The sequence below is a fragment of the Emiliania huxleyi genome, assembly GCF_000372725.1.
Source record: "Emiliania huxleyi CCMP1516 chromosome Unknown EMIHUscaffold_197, whole genome shotgun sequence".
Classification (NCBI taxonomy): domain Eukaryota; phylum Haptophyta; order Isochrysidales; family Noelaerhabdaceae; genus Emiliania; species Emiliania huxleyi.
Genome location: NW_005200623.1, coordinates 107,482 through 126,846, shown reverse-complemented (window position 1 = coordinate 126,846; position 19,365 = coordinate 107,482). Strand labels below are relative to the sequence as shown.

Genomic DNA, 19,365 nt, shown 5'->3' with positions numbered 1-19,365 from the left:
GAGGCAGGGGGTCAACCACGCGACGGCGGACCGTGGGCCATCGCGGGGACGGGTCCGTCCGGAGGGCGACCCCGGCAGATCCGGATGGTCTCACCCGGTGGGAGGCACTGAGGCGTCTGGGACGCTCCACTCTACCTTAGCTCCTGAGGGGCGCGTGGTTCTAACCACGTAGTATGACTATAGCCCACCACAGACACCCTCCCTGCTCCACACGTGTGCACACACCCTCACCCTCTCCTCTCTCCTCTCTCTCTCTCTCTCTGCTCTCTCCTCTCCTTGTCTGCTGTCTGCCTGACTCAGGCGCAATCTGCCGATGCGAGATTGTGTGTGGGCTGCTCCTAGGGGGCCCTGTGCGATCCGACGGGTAGCTGTGCCCGGGCGGTGTCCGGTGTGGAGTCCCCTTCTGATCCTGCCTGGAGTGTTGGGTGCGAGGTTGTGGCGGCTTCGATCCCAAGGGGGGGAGCTGATCCCACTCAGTAACCAACTCTCAGGGGCAGTAGGTGGGCGAGCTTCAGGCGCGCCCATCTCGATCGACAAGGCGTCGCTACGTGCGGTCTTCCGCGGGGGGAGCTGCGTCGACGGGTGCGGGATCACGGCGCAGTCTGTGCCGTGGCGATGCCTCCGGCTGTTTGCGGCGGCGGCTTGCTGCTCGCTGCATGGCGAAAAACTCGTCTCGCCACACGCCAAGGGCTTATGCTCTGGCGAGACGTGAGGCGCATGCGCCCAGGAGGGGAGGGGGCATGCGTAACGACGCTGCTAGAGATGCGTTTCGGGGCCCAGAGATAAAACTTCTGATGCCATGCATGACCTAGTAGTGTCCCCAGCTATGGGCGTGTCCACGTTGGAGCCAGGTGTGGTGTGGGCGCGAGAATAGCTCCGCCGTTCATGGAGGCAACCGATGCGAGTCGACTGGTGTGTGTCGTCGTGGTTTCGTATCAAGAATACTCACTCACTCACTCACAGCAGGACACAGCCGGACTGAGATGGAACACTGTTGGCCAGCTTACGCTATTCGGTTTGAGTGTGTTTATATGTGCCGGATAAAGTGTGCGAGGGCTTGGATCCAGCAGCTCTCGAGGTCTCGAGGTCTCGAGTGAAAAGCACCATCCGGGGACCCACCACTGCCCCTGCTGTTGTCGATGCTGCGCAAGCTGATCCGCAAGGGCGAGCTTCTCGTCTGCCCTGGCGTCTACGACGGCATCTCCCTCCGCATCGCACAGAAAGTTGGTTTCGACGCCCACTACATGACCGGCTACGGCACCGTCGCCTCGCACCTCGGCCTGCCTGACGCCGGCCTCGCTGGCTACGGTGCTTACTTATCCTCGTACACCGTCGAACACAGCAGAACACGAAGCAACACGGCGCCGCGAAGCAACACGGACAGCACAGCCGCACGCCCAGCACAGCCGCACGCAAACCACAACGGCACCGCTGCTTAGCAGCGAGGCGCTCACTGACAGCTCCGCACCTGTCCGCAGGCGAGATGGTGGATCGCGTCCGCACGCTCAGCCGCATCTCGACTGCTCCGCTCATCTGCGACGGCGACACCGGCTACGGAGGCCTGTTCCTCCACGCACACGCACACACACACACACGCACACACACACACACACACACACACACACTCACACACACACACACACACACACACAGTCCCGGGTATGTCCAGGCCTGCTGAACGTTGCTCACACGGTGGAGGGGTACGAGGCCGCCGGCGCCGCCGCCATCCAGCTCGAGGACCAGGAGATCGCTCGAGATCGCTCGAGATCGCTCGAGATCGCTCGAGATTGCTAGAGGACCAGGAGGCACACACGCCGCCAGGCAGCAGCGTCTCTTCACAGCGCGTAGCTGTGAGCAGGAGTTCCCGAAGAAGTGCGGCCACACGCCGGGCAGGAGAGCGGTGCCGCTGCCCTGTTCACAGCTACGCGCTGTGAAGAGACACTGTTCACGCGCCCGGCAGGGGAGCGGTGCCCCTTCACAGCTCCTGTTCACAGCGGCACGCCATTTAGCTGTGAAGACACGCCCGCAGGAGAGTGGTGCCGCTGCAAGAGGCGGCGGCCAGGATCCGGGTGGCGGCGGAGGCGCGATCTCGGCGAATCTCGGCGAATCTCGGCCAAGCTCGGCGGATCTCGGCGAAGCTCGGGCCAAGCTCGCCCAGATCTGGGAGACACCTCGGCCATATCTCGGCTGCATCTCGGCTCTATCTCGGCCAATCTCCCTCACCCTCGGAGGCGCGCCGCTCCCGCGACTTTCTCATCGTTGCTCGCACCGACGCGCGGACGGCGAGATTGCGCCGAGATTGCGCCGAGATTGCCACCGAGATTGCCGGAGGTTCTCGCCTCCCAACTCCCCCTGGCTGTGAGCAGGAGCACGGCTTGGACGAGGCGCTGCGCAGCGCAGAAGCCATCGTCATGCCTTTTGCGCGCGACATTTCGTTTCTTCTCTAGGCTTTGCGGCGCGCAGAGGCCGTGTCATGGTGTCTTTGTTTTTTGGCACGAGGTATTTTTTCCTTCTAGGCGCTGCGCCGCGCAGAGGCCTTTGCCAGCGCAGGCGCCCTTGTCGTCGTCGGAGCCGGTGAGGCTGTGAGCGAGAGAGCTGTGAATGCAAGAGGGGGCGGCGGCTGTGAACAGGCGCGGACATCCTCTTTGTCGAGTCTCCTGAGCCCGAGGAGGAGACCGCCATGTGTTTCTTTTTTGTAGGCGCGGACATCCTCTTTGTCGAGTCTCCCGAGACGGAGGCGGAGATGGAGCGCATCGGCGAAGCACTGGCCGGCGTGCCGCCGCTGCGTCAACGTCGTCGACGATCAGGGGGTTCCGGTGGGCGGATGTTTTTTTCTTTTTTTCTGTAGGCCTCCCGCTCCTGGTCAACGTCGTCGAGGGCGGCAAGACGCCGGCGCTTAGTCTAACCCGAACCCTAATCCAGCCCGAACCCTCACCCCGACCTGACCCTGACCCTGACCCTAACCCTGACCCTGACCCTGACCCTGACCCAGACCCTGACCCCGACCCTATAACCCTAGGTGCTGAGTCGGCAGCGGTACGTGGAGCTCGGCTACCAAGTCGCCATCTTTCCGGCGACGGCCTTCCTCGCTGCGGGGAGAGGCATCGAGTCTGTCTATTCGCACCTCAAGGCGACGGGCCGAGATTGCCCCGAGATCGGCTACTCCCGCCCCTAATCTCGGCGGATCTCGCGCCACCTTCGACGGGGTCGTCGGCGGGAAAGAAAAAAGAAACCGATCGGTGCATTTCTTTTTTTAGGCGACGGGGTCGTCGGCGGGCGCTGAGGGCAGCTTGGCCGACGTCACGGGGCGCGCCGCGAACAGCGTGCCTTCACAGCCCTAGCTGTGAACAGGCGAGCTGGCCGACTTCATGGACTTCTCGAGGACGTTGGGCTTCGAGCGCGTTTGGGAGTTTGACAGGGCGCACGCCGATGTCACGGCGAGCGATAGTTCCCTTCCTTTGTGGGACGACCTGGAGCGGCGCTGGAAGCTGACGCGCGACGCGCTGGCCGTGTACAAGGAGCTGCACGGCGACCTGGAGCTGCCCACGGCATTCGTGGTGCCGTCGGAGGCGCCGTGGCCCGCAGAGGCGTGGGGGCTGAAGCTCGGGAGCAGGGTGCAGAACATCCGCAGCAAGGAGATCTTCGTCAAGGACGCGCCGGAGCGGCGCGCGGAGCTGGACGCGATGGGCTTCGTGTGGGACGAGCCGGAGCGGCGCTGGGAGCTGACGCGCGACGCGCTGGCCGTGTACAAGGAGCTGCACGGCGACTTGCAGGTGACCAGGGCGTTCGTGGTGCCGTCGGAGGCGCCGTGGCCCGCAGAAGCGTGGGGGCTGAAACTTGGGTGCAGGGTGAACAACATCCGCCACAAAGAGCACTTCATCAAGGACGAGCCGGAGCGGCGCGTGGAGCTGGACGCGATGGGTTTCCGCTGGATTAAATGAACATGAACACAAAGGTCACAAACGCAACGGCAACACACAGTGTCGATCACCTCACAACTCCGATGCTGAGCGCTGCGCGGGCCACGGGCCGGGCGCTGTGCGTGGGCGGGGTGCCGCTTGTTGTTATGGGGCGCGGCGCTACCTGGCACCTGCGCTGGTTTCGGCGTTGGGCGACTACAATGTACATCATGGCCATGTGCGCGTGCCGAAGAGCTTCGTCGTGCCGGATGAGGAGGGCTGGGCGGCGGTGGCCCGGGGGCTGAAGCTGGGCATCCAGGTGAGCGAGCGTTGTTCTCCGTTACAGTATGTGCAGCATGCCACATTTTCGCGCTCTCGAGTAGAGGTAAGGTAAGGTAAGGTAAACGTCTAAGGTAAGGTAAGGTAAGGTAAATTTCTCCACACACACAAAGTGGTGGGGCAAGGGGGGGCGACCCTCGCATCTCCACACCCGGACACGGGCAGGAGCCCCACGGCATTCAAAGTGCAAGGTAAACGTCTCCACACACACACAAAGAGTGGTGGGGCAAGGGGGGGCGACCCTCGCATCTCCACGCCCGGGACACGGGCAGGAGCCCCACGGCATTCAAAGTGCAAGCACCGGCCCGGTGCCGTGGGTGAGCAACCTGCACCCCACTCCTACTCCTATAACACAACCCCCACAGCGTGGTCGTCTCGAGTAGACGAGGTTTAGTTTGCCGATATCTCGGGCGCAAATTCTCTGGTGGTGCTGCGCACTCTGCGCAGCGCCACCGGCGGCGCGTCGGAGTGGCGGCCGCCACTGGTGTGGTGCAGAGAGGTTCCTCTCCGTAGAGCCCCAGTCACCACCGGCGGCCGCCTCAACTCCCCGAGCGGTGCCGGTCTGAACCCCGGCACGCTCTGCGATTCCTGCGCTTGCCGCAGGGTCACAACCCCTGAGCAAGCTACTGGCGGAACCACCTCAAGGCCGGCGCGCACGCGCCGGCGATGGACTACGTCAGCGGCTCAAGGGCTCGCACTTCCCTCACCACCGCGCGCGCGCTGCAGCAGGAGTACCGCATGCCGCAGTGCGACATCCGCTTCTCCCGTCTCTGCGATCGGCCTCGCTTCATCGTGCACTCTGAATGCCGCGGGGCTCCTGTCTTACTTAAGACGTGGAGTCGCGAGGGATAGCCTTGCCCCACCACCTCGTGCGTGTTTACCTTCTTCTACCTTCCTGACGTGGCGGCGGCGAACATCGGCAAAGGGCATGTGCGCCTCGTTGGCGACTTGAAACTTACGAGCTCGCTTGCGTGCAAGGGTGGCGATCGGCTCGGCTGGAAGGGGGCTTTTGTCGCCTTCGGCAACACCGAGCGGGCGCTGCTCGACTTAGTGTTAGGGCATGCTGCATGGCCGCGGCCGGAGGGGGGGAGGGGGGGAGGGAGGCGGAGGATGCAGAGGCGGAGGCGGCGGCGGCGGAAGAGGAGGAGGGGGAGAGTGAGGGGGGGGAGGCGGAGGCGGGGGCACCTGTGACGGCCCGCTACGAGAAGGGCGACTACCGGTTCGCGCGGGAGAAGAATTGCGACCTGCGTTTGCTCGACTTCGAGACGTTCGGCGGCTTCGGGGACGGCGTCCGCAAAATTCTTCGGCAGGCGGCGGTCCAGCTGAGTAACAAACTTTCGCACGCTCAGCACCTCGATGAGGTCACATGGACCACCAAGAACTGGCACGGGCTGCAGATGCAGCGCTTGTCTGTCGTTCTCCACACCGCCGTGGCGTGGCAGACGGTGAACGAGCTAGCGTGCGGGGACAGCGGCATTGTTCACGGTGCTAAGTGCATTGCCGTTCTTAACGGAGTCGCTTAGGCGGCTCCGGTGGTGTGCCGGTGATAGTACTAGCACGCGCCAGTTCGCACCTGTGTCGAGCCTGTCTGCTGTGAGACAGAGTTGTTTTGTTTAAAATTCTTCTACCTTCTTCCTTCTTTTACCTTAGGTGCGTACTCGATAGCGGTCACGCTGTAGCTCGCGCATAGGAGCAGGAGGCTAGGCAGAGGCCGCATCGCGTTCGCTGAGCTGTAACAAGTTTGACCCAAAACAAGAACACAAGTTTGGCTCTACTAATATAGCGCGCGGATAAAGCGCGCGCGCCGCGGTGGCGGCGAAATATAATATTATCTCAGAGGAATATAGTGTGAATGCCCGGGAACAGCCCCTCCTGGCCCGAGTGCGGGGCGCGAGGGACAAATAAATTCAAAGGGCATGAAAGTCGTCGAGCTGCTTGATCAGGCCAGTAAAGATGGCCCGCGAGGCAGCCTTCGTGAGTAGGTCGGCGAGCATCACGACGCCGGGGAGGTGTTCGACGGAGATAACGCCACGGCTGACGAGATCGCGAAGAAACTCGGCGGCGCGCAAGATGTGCTTGGTCTTCTTGAAGGCGACGGGATCGAAGGCCATGCCGACGGCGGACTTGCTGTCGCAGTTGATGACGCTGGCGCCGTCGATGGAAAATCCAAGGTCGATCAGTAGCTCACGGATGAAAATCACCTCCTTGGCGGCTAGCATGGCGCCGAAGAACTCTGCCTCGGCACTAGACAGCGTGACGGATCGCTGCATTTTGGAGAACCAGTGGAAGAGACATCCGTAGAAGAAGAACATGCCACCGGAGCAAGAGTACTTCGTGGCCCAGTTTGAATCGACGTAGCTCTCAAGGTTGCGGTTGGAATTTGGCTGCATGACGAGGGCGCGGTCAGCTGTGTCGCGCACGTAGATAAGCACCCGGATGGCGGCTTTAAAATGCGACGGGCCGGGGTTCGTCATAAACCGAGCAAGCTGAGACGCGGAATAAGCAATGTCGACGCGCGTCATATTGGCAAGCCACAGTAGTCCGCCGACGATGGCCATGTAGGCGGTGCGGAATTCGGACATCTCGTCGTATTCAACAGATCCAACGGCGGGCTGATCGTCGGCGGACAGTTCGAGCCCCTCCTCCATAGGCGAGTCGAAGCGGCGTGAGCGGGACCGATCGAAATAGGCGCTGAACTTGGTAACGAGGTCGGCGGCGTAGAGGCCCTGGGACAAATTCAGGGTCCGTGCGCCGCGGTCACGCGTGATGGCGGTGTTCAGTATCCATTCGAGCTCGCCCTTGTCCTCGGTAGGAAAACGCTTGGAGATGTCGGCAACAAAACGGGCGCGCAGCGTGGGGCAGTTGTCGGCGATGAGTATGTCGTCGACGTAAACTAGCACCCAAGGCAAAGGAAGCCGTTCCCGTCGCATTGACCCAGAAGAATGGGCAGCATTGAGTAATCCAGCAACACCCCACGTCAGCTGGCTAGCGCGATGGACGGGCGGCCGCGTTGCGGACCCTCCACAAACCGCGCCGGTAGCAGCTGGCGGCAACCACCGCTTGCGGGGTGGCGCCGCTGACGTATCGTCGAGCAATCCACAGCGCGATCCCTCGATGAATGCGCCCGGGGACTCCGCAGGGGGGCAGGCGGGTTCCGACGAGCCGCCGCGCCGTGCCACGCCGTCTGGACCGCTGGACATCGGTGGAGCGCCGGCGACGTACGACGACCCCGACTTTGCGGCGCTCGGCACCACACACGGCGATCCTGCCCGGTTTCCGCGTTGGCTACTGCTCGTCATGACGGCGGTGGTCATGCCGGTGAGAGTATGCCTGAGATCGACTTAGAATGGTCACAACGCGAGATAGTCCGCGTTGCCGATCTCCGCAACCGCTGCTGGCGTGGACAGGTGGCGCTGCTTGCAGGGAGACACCGCGTGATGGAGCTCGTTGGCGAGGGAACAGCCGGCTTGGGGCGCGCGGGGGCACCCGAGATTGGAGACTGGTGCAGACTGGTCCAGACCCGAGCTCCGAGCCCCGGCCTCGCAGGTACGACCAGCCCGCCACGTCGCCGCTCGGATCGATGACCACCGACGGCAAATGCGGTAGACAGCCGGCCCGCTTCCCCCAGCAGCCTTGAGTGGCGTCTCTTCACGCTTGTAGGCGGATCGCCGTGGGTGCCACCCCACCCGGGATACAGCCGTTCGCCGCCGGCCCCGGCTGCTCTGAGGCCGCCAGCGGTCAGGACGGTGGTGGGACGGGCGGTTGAGCCGTAGCCTGAAACTGGCGACACTGGTGCACCTCGCGGTGCGCGCAGGCGCGCGGAACGTGCAAAGCTGGCGCCAGGCGAGCGGCCGCGGTGCGGGACGATGGATGCCGTGTGTATAGAATGCGGTTGCTGCGGGGGTGGTGTGTAGAGTGCAGTGAGCCATCGTGCCGGAGCCGTACAGTACGCGAGTGGTGAGGGGTGTGGTGTGGAGCGGACTCGCGAGGAGCGGAGAGACAACGGTCAACGCGAGCGTGGGGGACTTCGTTGCACCGCCGGAGTGTGCTCGAGGTCGAGCCAGTGGTGCGCGCCGTCGCGACTTCGCACAGTACGTAAACACCCGCGTCGCTGACGCCACCGTGTGCCGCTTGTCCTTCTGGCATCGCGGTGAGGACCGCGGCCCGGTGTCGGCCGCAATCTCGTGTGAGACACTCGACACACCACACACCACACATGCGACTCTGTGGCGCGCGCATCCGCAACACCTGCCCGATGCCGCGGCCGCCGGCGTGGGGGACCGCGCAGTGTCCTTTCACATAATGACCAGTATCAGCAAAACACGAGAGGCATGAACAAAAAGCGCCCGGCTTCGACATCGTATCTAGTCACACCGGCGTCAACGAGCACGCATGCCCCGCGGTGCGCGGAGCCGGAGGTGATGGTCTGATGGTGTCGCACGACCGAGGGCCGCCTCGGACACACGCGGCAGCAGCCCGCGGGCGGCCGCGCGGACTCGATCTACACTGACAGCTGCTGTGTCGTGGGAGACTGACAAGTGCAAGCCATCCTCAAGAGTCAGACAAAGAGGCGGTGACGCACGGTGCGGTACGCGCCACGCCGTGCTCTAGTCGCCCTCGCTGCTCGACGCCGCCGACGCGGGCGTCGCCGCGTCTGCATCAGCGGCGCGCCCCCACTTCCTACGCGGTGGCTTCTGGCTGTGAACACAATCTCGGCACATCTCGCCGCGTATCTCGGCGTATCTCGCGATCCAGCGTGTGAGTACACCGCGCTCGCATTCGCCTTCCTGGGACCCAGTGCTGCCTTCTGGCTGCCGTCGCTGTCTCTCTCCCTTCTCGACCTGCCTGTGCTTGTGCGCCCCGGGCCATGGCGTGTGTTCTTGTGTGTGGAGACGCCAGCCTCGGGGCTGGAGGACGGCATTGTGCGAGAGTCTTCGGAGCGCCGCGTGAGTACGAGGGGCTGCGAGTGCAGCGATTGAGCGCCTCCCTCCCACGGCTGCGCGCATGACCGGTGCGGCCTCCGAGTCGGCGACTAGCGACGCGCGATACGGTTTTTGCTCGCCTTCCCTGGGACCCCGCGGGTTGCACGTCTGGCTGTCACTGTGCGGTTTCGGAGCCCGGGGTTGTGCGTTTATGTGAACGCGACTGAACGCGGCGCGAGTACGGCGGAGTGCGTGTCCTCTCGAGCGCTGGTTGGAAGACAAGAGTCCGTGTTCCGCTTCTACCCATCCTCTTCCTCCCCGCGCCGCCGTCGTCGTCCGCCTCCGCGCGGCCTCGCTTGCCTGCCCGCAGGTGGAGGGGTGTGAAGAGACGCTGTTCACACCTCGCTTGCCTGCCCGCAGGTGGAGGGGTGTGAAGAGACGCTGTTCACACCAGCACGCCGGTGTGCGGGTGTAGGGGGGCGGGGGGGAGGGAGGAGGGAGGAGGGGGTAGGGGGTGGTGGGCGGTGGGGGGGGAGCGGTGGGGGGGAGCGGTGGGGGGGAGCGGTGGGGGGGAGCGGTGGGGGGAGCGGTGGGGGCAGGGGGGCGGTGGGGGGGGCGCGTGGCACCGCCCGCTGCCGCCCCCTTCTCCGCGCCCCGGTCCTTCTTCTTCTCCTCCTTCGCCTCCCGCCAGTCCCGCTTCCCCTTCTTCCCCGCCTTCCCCTTCTTCCCCGCCTTCCCCTTCTTCTCCCTCCTCGCCGCCTTGGCCGCCTTGCGCTCCGCCTTCATCTCTCTCCGCCGCTCCTTCTCTCGCTTCCGCTGCAGCCTCGCGCCGCCTCCCCCGCCCTCCCCGCCCTCCCCGCCCCCGCCGCCTCCCCCGCCGCCCCCGCCGCCCTCGCCCCCGCCCTCGCCCCCGCCCCCGCCCCCGCCCTCGCCGCCGCCGGATCCGCCGCCCTCCCCGTCGCTCTCGTCCACATAGCCAGCCTAAAAAAGAAACACTGCTGCCGCGCCCCAGTATTTCTTTTTTAGGCGCTCTCGTCCACATAGCCAGCCATCGGGTCGACGTCGTCGTCCGCCGCTGCCGCCGCCGCAACCGCCGCCGGCGGGCATGGCTTTCGAGCGACAGAGGAGGAGGTCGAGGCGGGCGCGGCGGAGGCGGAGGCGGAGGAGGAGGAGGCGGCGGAGGCGGAGGCGGAGGAGGCGGCGGAGGCGGCGGCGGCCCGCGGCTTGGCGGCGGCGGCGGCCGGCGGCGTGGCGGTGAGTGTGTAGCTGCGGGAGGAGGCGCCTAGAAGGTTCCTGGACGGTTCCGAGAAGGTTCCTTGAGGGCGGGGAGCGTGTAGCTGGGAGGAGGCGCCAAAGATGAGCGTGGCGCCCTCGCGGAGCGGCGTGTACCTGATTACTAATTAATTAATACTCACAATTAATAATTAAGGAGCGTGGCGCCCTCGCGGAGCGGCGTGTACCTTATTAATAATTAATGAATAATTAATAACTACTAGTTTAGGAGCGTGGCGCCCTCGCGGGGCGGCGCGTACCTGGCAATGAGAATCGCAAAAACGATCAATCATTGCGCAGTAATCACAGCCCTCGCGCACCCGCGTGCGCTCGTTCGCCGGCCACTACCAGTGATGGCTACTACTGCGGTGATGGCTACTGATGGCTACTACTAGGGCGATGGCCACTACCACGAGATGGCATCTGCGGCACTACGAGATGGCATCTACTGCAGTGAGTGTACTTGTTGGCCGGCATCTTCTCGCCGTCGAGCGTCGTGCCGAAGCGCGAGCCGAGGTCGACGGCGAAGGTCTCGCCCTGAAAGGAGTGCCGTAGTCGAGATCAGCCGAGATGAGCCGAGAGGAGCCGAGATTAGCCGAGAGTAGCCGAGAGTGGCCAAGGGTAGCCGAGAGAAGAGAGGAGCCGACCGGAGCCAAGAGGAGCCGAGAGGAGCCGAGAGGAGCCGAGAGGAGTAGGGGGTTGCCGAGAGTGGCCGAGAGGAGCCGAGAGGAGCCGAGTGGAGCCGAGTGGAGCCGAGAGCAGCAGAGATCCGCCGAGAGCAGCAGCCGAGAGAGCCGAGAGTAGCCGAGAGTGTTTGCCTGAAAGGAGTGGACGACGGCCGCGTGCTGGCGCGAGATCGAGTCGTGGTCGAGCCGCACCGTGCCGCGCTCGGGCTCGTTCGGCACCTGCCGCAGAGCGTCCAGAGAAGCGTCACGCCGTCACACGCCGCTGGGCCTCGCCGCGAGCGCGCGCGAAAGGCGTCGGTCTCGTGTGGAGAGAAGAAGCCGAGTGAGAGGCAGAACGCTCCGTGTCTGGACGTGTGACAGCGTGACGCCGTATGCTCGACGTGACGACGTATCACGGGGCGTATGCTGCCGCCGAGCGAGAGAGCGGGAAGTGTCCGAGCGCGTCTCTCGCGCACCCGGCGGCCGAAGAGGAGCGCGCGGTCGGAGATGGTGAGGTGACCGGTGGAGGCGCCCTCCTTGGTGATGAGGAGGTAGCGCGGCGTTGACGGCTTGGCCGACCAGCCGGGAGGGCGCCAGTTGAGGTCCGCCATGATCGTCGAGAAGAAGAATTCTAGGCTAACGCCGGAAAGCCGAGGCCGGAGGGCCCCGGGGGGGACTTGGGGTCAGTTGTCGGAGGAGGCGAGAGATGAGCTAACGCGGCCTCTGAGAGTGGAGTCGGGACGTACGGACGAGCCGAGGACGATAGAGAGACCGCGGGGGCGGGCACGAGTCCTCGACCGGAGGGAGCTGGCCCCGCTTCTCGGGGAGGAATGGCGTGCCGATCCAGTGCCGCCGCCCTCGCCCGAGGAGTTGGGCAAGGGATCACCGTCGATGATGACGACAGAATCGGACAGAGGAGACGAGACGGGGGCGGAGCCGCGGCTGAAAAAGGCCAGGAGAGGAGGTCGGGCCCCGCGCCCGTCGCACAACTATCGGGATGCGACCAGAAGGAAGGACCGAGAGGGGGGGGAAGACGTCCCGATGTGAAAGTGGGGAGACCACGATGAGGGGTCCGGAGTGGTGAGGCGCCGGGTGTGGGCGGGCGTCGAGGCCGTGTCGAGTCCGTGTTGAGTGTTTACTAGCTCCGAGTAGAGGGGGCGTTCTGCTGCTAGGGGAAACCTGGAGCGCGGAGCTAACCCTCGGAGACCCGTGTTTACTTTAAGGCCCTTGCCCTGCGAACGCGCACCCCCGGGGCTAGGGCTCTCTTGCCCGTAACCCGATACCGATCATCCGGCCCGCTGGATGCGCTTCTCAGCTCACCGGCCCTGGATGTGAGGTTACCGACTGCACTCCAAGTGCTCCAAGTGCCAAGAGAAGTTCTCGAGGTTCTCGAGGTGGATATCCTTTGGCCGCGTTGGGTAGCGAGGATTGGTGTAACCCGAGCCACGGAGGCGTGTTTTCTGGCGGCCGACCGTCAGTGCACGGAGTTGCCACTTCTCCGACTGCCCCGGCTAGTTCCCGAGGTCGTCGGGTGTGACCCCTTCGTCCCCCGAGACCTAGCGCGGGTGGGTTGGAGGGGGCTCGCCCCGTTCCTCCCCATCGGGCCGCGTGAGCGGCCACGCCTCGCAGATTCGTTTTCGCGCCTGGGTCAGGCGCGCGGGGCATCCCCCGGGTCGCTCGACCAGCGATCCGAAGAGTGGCCGCTATGCGAGGGAAAGAGCGGGGCCCTCGACGCCTCAGTCCGCTTCAAGAAGAAAAACGGGGGTTTTGTTGCGTTGGTGTCCAGTCCGAGCCTGACTGTCCTTTCTATCCATCGTCGACGAGAAAAAGAAAAACCGGCGGGTATCATCATGATACAGATGTCAACATGGCACGGTCGCCAAATGTAATACAAAATGAACTTGGGGGCACGGGACGCGGCACAAACGGGGCACAAACGCCAGGCTACAAAGACGGGGAGGCACGTAGTGACGCAGGGGAGTCTAGGCGACGGCGCAAATGTAAGAACACGAATCAGGTAGGGATGCTTCTCGTTGGACGTTGTGCTCGACGTGTCGAGAGCCAGAGCAGTGTGGCCGAGGGCGGCGGACGGGCGAGCGCGAGGCGGCTGCTTTCGTGCTATTCGGCACAGAGAGAAGAGACGCATTGCACCTTGGTCGTGTCTCTGCCCCTCTGCCGCTGGGGCTCGAGGGCTCTGATTCCTGATTCCCCGCTGTGGAGGACCTCTCTCTCTTGAGGACCTTTCGGTGTTTTGCTGAGGTCCTCGACTGGGGGGAGGACCCTCACCGCACACCGCACCGCTTCCGTGTCGGAGGCGGCGTCGAGAGAAGAAGAACTGGAGCCTCTCGAGCAACCCACGCCGCCGCCGGAAGAACAAAACAACTCTCTCTCACAGCAGACAGGCTCGACACAGGTGCGAACTGGCGCGTGCTAGCACTATCACAGGCACACGCCGGAAGAAGATCAAAGGTGTGCGACAGAGATCTATGCGACAGAGACCGCCGACAAAGAGAAAAGAGGACGTGGTATACACACCACCCCGCACTGTGCCTCTACACGAAATTCAGCATACACGCATCATGTTCATGATGTTTGATGTAGATGAGATCTGCGAAGCAAGTAAGTCGCGTTCACGGGCTCACCGACGCGCGACGGCAACACGGCATCACCATCAGCCTCCTGCACACAAAGTGTTCTTAGCAGAAGTGCGCGCCCGCCCCTGAGTGTTTGTTGGCGTGTGCGAGCACACGAGACAGGGATCGATTCCTGACGTGAGGTCCCTAGTGAGGTCCTCACGCCCAGCCTCGGAGAGGTCCTCATTCCTGGCGGAGGTCTTCGGAGATGATTTTCCGTCTCCTGACCTCGGTCGATGACCTCCCTCGGTGACTCGCGAATTGCCGTCTTGTCGACCCCCTTGTTGTGGTAGTGGGTGAGATATTAAGGCGGTGCAGTCAGTCGTGTGCGGGATTGCAAGCCGCAAAACCTACAGAATGAGAGGTCCTCACCCCAGTACAAGAGGACCTCAGCCACACAAAAGGTCCTCGAGAGTCAGAGAGAGGTCCTCACAGTGGAGAATCAGGAATCAGAGCCTCGAGCCCCAGCGGCAGAGACACGACACGACCAACGGTTCGTTGCTTCTCTGTGCGGGGCACAAACGACAAAGCAGCCGCCTTGCGCGCGCGCGCCGCCCTCGGTCGCACTTGCTCTTGCTTTCGACACGCGCAGCAAAACGTCCAACGAGCAGCATGTAACATCGTGATCATGATCTTTGCGTTATCAATTTGGTGCAGCTGCTTGCCAAGGGCTTCTGAATCAGCTTTACAATGACTAAAAGTCGCGACGGGAGTTTCTTAGTCGATTGGATGGAAATTCTTTTTCTCGCGTGCGTCCCACATGCGAAAGGTGGGTGAGAGGCGGTGCGGTGTGCGGGATTGCAAGCCGCGAGACTACAGAGTGAGAGGTCCTCACCCCAGTAGAGGACGCCACCTGAAAGGTCCTCAAGAGAGAGTCAGAGAGAGGTCCTCACAGTGGAGAATCAGGAATCACATATAGGGCTCGAGCCCCAGCGGCAGAAACACGACACGACCAACGGTACGTTACTTCTCTGTGCGGCACACGAAGCAGCCGCCTTGCGCTCGCCCGTCCGCCCGCCCTCGGCCGCACACCTTTCTTCGCTTTATCGACACGCACACAGCAAGAACGAGCAGCATATACAACATCGTGATTTTGTTCTTGAGTTGGTGCGTCGAAGGCCACTATCATGCAGTACCTGTTGTTGTCCTATGTGCGTTTATTGTGTTCATGTCAATGACAGTCAGACTGATAAACCTCTCTGCCGTCCTCGATGAAACTAACTACAGGTTCAATCACTGTAGCATGCGCACATCCGTGCCGATTGCTACTAATAATGGAAAAGAATGAAAAGAAAGAAAGAAAGAAAACAGACAACCCAAGGGAGGGATGGGAGGACGGCACGCCGCCACCACACAGGGATTTTAAGGAGAGGAGTGTGGTGCGCTAGCCGTCGCCCACCCTAGGGGGTCTGCCTCTTCCTATCTCTTTTCGCAGTCTCTCGCCGATTCTCGCTGCAACCTTCATGCCACCTCGCGGCCGTCCCACTCTCGTCGTTCTCTCCCTTGTCACTTCCTCCTCTGTCGCGTCATTCTCTTCTGCCTCGTCCTGCGCCGCCGCCGCCTGCCGTTCCCTTGTTCTCTCGGCTTCTTTCGCCTTTCGGCGCAGCTCCGCCCTCCTTGCTGCATATCCTGGCCCCTCGAGTCTATCGAGCTCCCCTCGCGCAAGGACCACGTTTCTGACTCCCACTCCGATCATTTGCCTACAGGTCATGTTGTTGCTCAGGTCCACTCTCTCTTCGAACACTCGTGCCTCTACGGATGATGCCGGCGCTGGGGTCCCCTTCGGATGCATCGTGACATCTGACAACTGAATTTCCACTGGTTCGTCCTCCTCAGAGTCATCTTCCCCGTCCTCCTTCCGTTCGGCTCTTCGCTCGGTACGTTCGGTGTGGCTCACCCTCCATGCCGTGAACAGGCGCTTTATCCACCCTATATTCTTCTCTCGTTCCTCTGCCCGTGCCTTGGTCTTGTCGCTGTTTTGTTCGTTGTTTCGCACCCATGTCTGTATGGCAATCGAGGCTGCCTTCCCCACTACCTGTAGTTCACTCGTCACCTCTTCCGCGAGCTCCCTCCTCTTTCTTTCGGGTATGGAGTCCGTGAGTGCGGGTAGCGTGCAGGCAATCACGTGCGCGACGAATTCTTTTCCCGCGCGACGAATTCTTTTCTCGCGCGTGCGTCCGCAGCACAAAATGTGGGGCTTGTCGGTACTTTGCACCGCCTTCGCGAGGGCACCCACCGCAGCACTGCCGCTGCCTCGCCGTGCCGCCGCCGCCGTTATGGCGGCTGTCGACCTCGAAAAGCGGTTCAAGCGTGCAGAGTTCTGGGAGGCGCAGACGCCTCTGAGACGCCTCTCAGACGCCTCCCACTCTGCTCACCCATCCAACAGCTGGCAGCGCACTCGAAACCTCTGAGACATCACCGCTCTGCTCTCGCCCAAATGTCCACGCGTCCGACACGTGCACCATACAATCGCTGCGAGCCCGCGGACGCCAGCCGCCAGAGCGCTCTTAGGCGGGAGACGCGTCGCTGCTCGAGCTCGTCAACGTGCTCGGGAGGTGGGAGTCGTGCTCGGAGTGGCTCGAGCGGACGCGGTTCGCCGTCGTAGAGGACGCGCGCAAGGCGAGTCGCCACGCCGCAGGGCGCAGCGGTGGAACTTTCTCGGGACTTTATCTCGGAACCTTCTTGGAAGCGCTTTTAGGAGAACATGGTGCAGGGCGCATCGGTGGAGCGGTACGACTATGCGCGGCGGAACGGGCTCGTCGAGCGGCTCGCGATGGCGCAGAGCCCTAGAAGCGGAACACGGATTCTTGTATCCCAACCAGCGCTCGAGAGGACGCGCATTCAGCTGTATTCCGCCGTATTCAGCCGTGTGCACTGTATCTGTGGCCCCTCGTTTTCCGGCGGTGCTCTGAATACTCTACACAACACCGTCTTCCCGCCCTGGTGTCGGTGTGTTCACAACACGTAGGTGCAGAACGTGCCGCAGCTACCCTTTCGCGACGAGAGGCTCGTAGTAGCCGAGACTTGCCGGGATTAGCCGGCTACTCGCAACGTGGAATGTAGTGCTACCCTCGAGCAGAGGTCTTCCAACTGCGCGGCTAGTCTCGGCTAGTCTCAGCTGCTCTCGGCGACTCTCGGCGACTCTCGGCAACTCTCGGCTGATTGCGGCCTAGACGCCGAGTGCACCTCCTGCCTAGCGCTGAGAAGGAGTGCACTATTCCACGGGGCGCCGATACACAGCGCTAATCCACGGTGCGCCGATACACAGCGTTCCGCATTATTCCACGGTGCGCCGAATACACAGCGGTCCCGCGTCCACATCACCCCGGCCAGTTCACACGCTAGGCTCGCGGGCTAATCTCGGCTCATCTCGGCTAACCTCGGCTCATCTCGGCTAACCTCGGCTCATCTCGGCTCATCTCGGCTCATCTCGGCCAATCTCGGCTCTAGGCTCGCGGCGTGGGCCGGGAAGAGCGTGCGGGAGATGAACGCGATGCCGGTGAGTCATCATCATTTATTGCTTGCCGACTCCATTTATTGCTTGCCGACTCCATTTATTGCGGCTCCAACCCATCAGTGTGCCTGAGCGACATATGCAATTGCGGCTCCAGCGGCGCGCCAGCGGGTTCTCCACAGGGTATTGCTGTTCACCATCGCCGCCGCCGCCGCCGCCGCCGCCGCCGCCGCCCAACGCGGAGGTCGGGGGTCGGGCCGTTCCTCGCCTCCGGAACTAACTAGCTTACCAACAGGTGAGCCGCGCGGCGGTCGAGATCGTCTTCGACTCGCTCACGCAGAGCAAGTCGTCGCTCGTGCCCGAGAAGGTGATGGATCTATGGCAATCTCGGCCGATCTCGGCCGATCTCGGCCGCTCTCGGCCGCGCTCGGCCGCTCTCGGCCGCTCTCGGCCCGATCTCGGCCGCTCTCGGCCCGATCTCGGCTGATCTCGCTAACGCCGACAAGGTGATGGATGAGCGGCGCGCGCGGCTGATCGGCGCAGAGATTGCGGAGAGTCCGGCGAGGGCTCGAGTGCACCTCGGCCCCCACCTCGGCGGCGTCCTCAAGTAGGCGCCGACGGCGGTGTGCGCCGTGGAAATTTTGGACCCCGTGGACGTGAAAGAAGAGAGAGGCACTTCACACGGCGCATGCACTTAGTTCGAGGGGTGAAGAGCAGTCTGGCCAGCGACTGGACACCGGGCGGCAAGGGTGGACGCGTGCATGCATGCCTCAAAACTCAGGATTCGACGAGGGCGGCTTCCTGGCGGGGATGGTTAAGAGCCGAGTCGCGGTCGTCAGCCGCGCCGCCTCTCGAAAAAAGCAGAGCGTCGGGCGCGTGGAAGGAGGACGCTGTGAACAGGTCGTCGTCGGCTTCTTCCTGCTCGGGAAGGGGCAGCTGTATGGCTACATCTTCGCCGGCCGCATCCTCCTCGACGTGACGGGCAGCTTTGAGCTGATCAAGGTTGGCAAAGCAAACGGGGGGGGCGACGCAGTTACTCATGCAAACAGCAAAGCGGTTTCACTTAGGGGCTGCTCGGCGAGTACACGGAGCCAATCTTCTGGGCACTGACCCTCGGGGCCGTCTACTACGCCTACCAGGCCGACGCAGCGGTCAAGCGCGAGACAGCAGACTTCGAGACGCTCACACGCGAGGAGGCGCTCGAGCGCGAAAAGACCATCGACAAGTCCGCCACGGTGTTTGAAAAGATGGGCAAGGCCCGATCCCAGCCAAAGTGAGCGACGCGCCGCTTGCAAATAAAGAGCCGGACCGCTGCGCCGGCGCGGGGCGCCTCTATCGGCCTCTCGGGCCAGCGGGTGCCGCAGAGGCCAGAGCTACAGTCGATTTTATTGGCTCGGGCTAGAGTACTAGTAAGCCTGTCTAGTTGTACACGAAACTCGAGAGGTAAGGTGTAAGGGGTAAGGTAAACGTCTCCACTCTCCACACACACGTACTTGGCCAAAGGCTAGTTCCATTTCACTCTGACACGCTAATCTTGAAAACGTCCAACGGAGCTCCGTGTTGCTCCCAGCGCCCTCCCCCGCGCTTCCTGCGGCCATGGCCGATGATACTAGTATGAGAGGTCATCTGGCTACCGCGAGCGCGACTCAACTCGCCGACGTCGTCCGATGATTGTGCCTCAAAGTCAGCCTCCGGAGGCTATCGGTGGGGTCGAGCCGGCAGTAGCCGTGACATGTGGTTCCACCACCCCTCGTATGCTTTGCCTCTGACCGCCACCGTTCCCAGGCTGCCAAATGGGATGGAAAGGAAGGCTCGGCGAGCGTATAGAAGCGTGCTCGACCTCGTCGTGGCAACCTGCACGGCAGCGCTGGTAGGCGCGATGAGCGTCGTGCCACCTGACCCGAGACGGGTCGCAGGCGTCGTACCGAGCGCGTCGAGACCGTGTCCTGATGTGATCTGCACGGGTGAGTCACGTCGGCGTCAAAGGAGCGACGTGCGACCTGTCAGAGCTTGATCTCCGATCTCAGCGGCGTCGAGTCGTCTCCGGCGCGCGACAAAGGTACATCCCCAGGAGCGCGAAGGCCCAAGCTGAGACTGGGGATGAAAGCTCTGACAGGTCGCACGTCGCTCTTTTGACGCCGACGTGACTCACCCGTGCAGATCACATCAGGACACGGTCTC

General features: G+C 63.0%; 3 protein-coding genes across 3 annotated transcripts; 1 reads left to right on the top strand and 2 right to left on the bottom strand.

Annotated features, from left to right (window-relative positions):
- Positions 1 to 1,139: 1,139 nt before the first annotated feature.
- Positions 1,140 to 4,321, top strand: EMIHUDRAFT_429889 (Carboxyvinyl-carboxyphosphonate phosphorylmutase; the record flags this gene model as incomplete). Its single annotated transcript, XM_005781948.1, has 8 exons — positions 1,140 to 1,308; positions 1,479 to 1,563; positions 1,777 to 2,011; positions 2,663 to 2,786; positions 2,849 to 2,892; positions 3,020 to 3,130; positions 3,258 to 3,285; positions 3,352 to 4,321. The coding sequence occupies 8 exons, from the start codon at positions 1,140 to 1,142 to the stop codon at positions 3,939 to 3,941; spliced, it is 1,386 nt and encodes a 461-aa protein (XP_005782005.1). The 3' UTR covers positions 3,942 to 4,321.
- Positions 4,322 to 8,728: 4,407 nt separating this feature from the next.
- Positions 8,729 to 9,994, bottom strand: EMIHUDRAFT_442748 (hypothetical protein). The gene is made up of 4 exons (XM_005781947.1): positions 9,787 to 9,994; positions 9,464 to 9,520; positions 9,080 to 9,083; positions 8,729 to 8,918 (listed from the first exon to the last, which is right to left on the bottom strand). Exons 1-4 carry the CDS (start codon positions 9,944 to 9,946, stop codon positions 8,846 to 8,848), a joined length of 294 nt encoding a protein of 97 aa, XP_005782004.1. The 5' UTR covers positions 9,947 to 9,994; the 3' UTR covers positions 8,729 to 8,845.
- A 230-nt stretch (positions 9,995 to 10,224) lies between these two features.
- EMIHUDRAFT_456769 (hypothetical protein) lies at positions 10,225 to 11,708 on the bottom strand (the record flags this gene model as incomplete). Its single annotated transcript, XM_005781946.1, has 5 exons — positions 10,225 to 10,442; positions 10,512 to 10,549; positions 10,896 to 10,969; positions 11,251 to 11,337; positions 11,574 to 11,708. Coding segments are annotated over 5 exons (552 nt in total), but the record flags the coding sequence as incomplete, so codon positions are not given.
- Between the last annotated feature and the right edge of the window lie 7,657 nt (positions 11,709 to 19,365).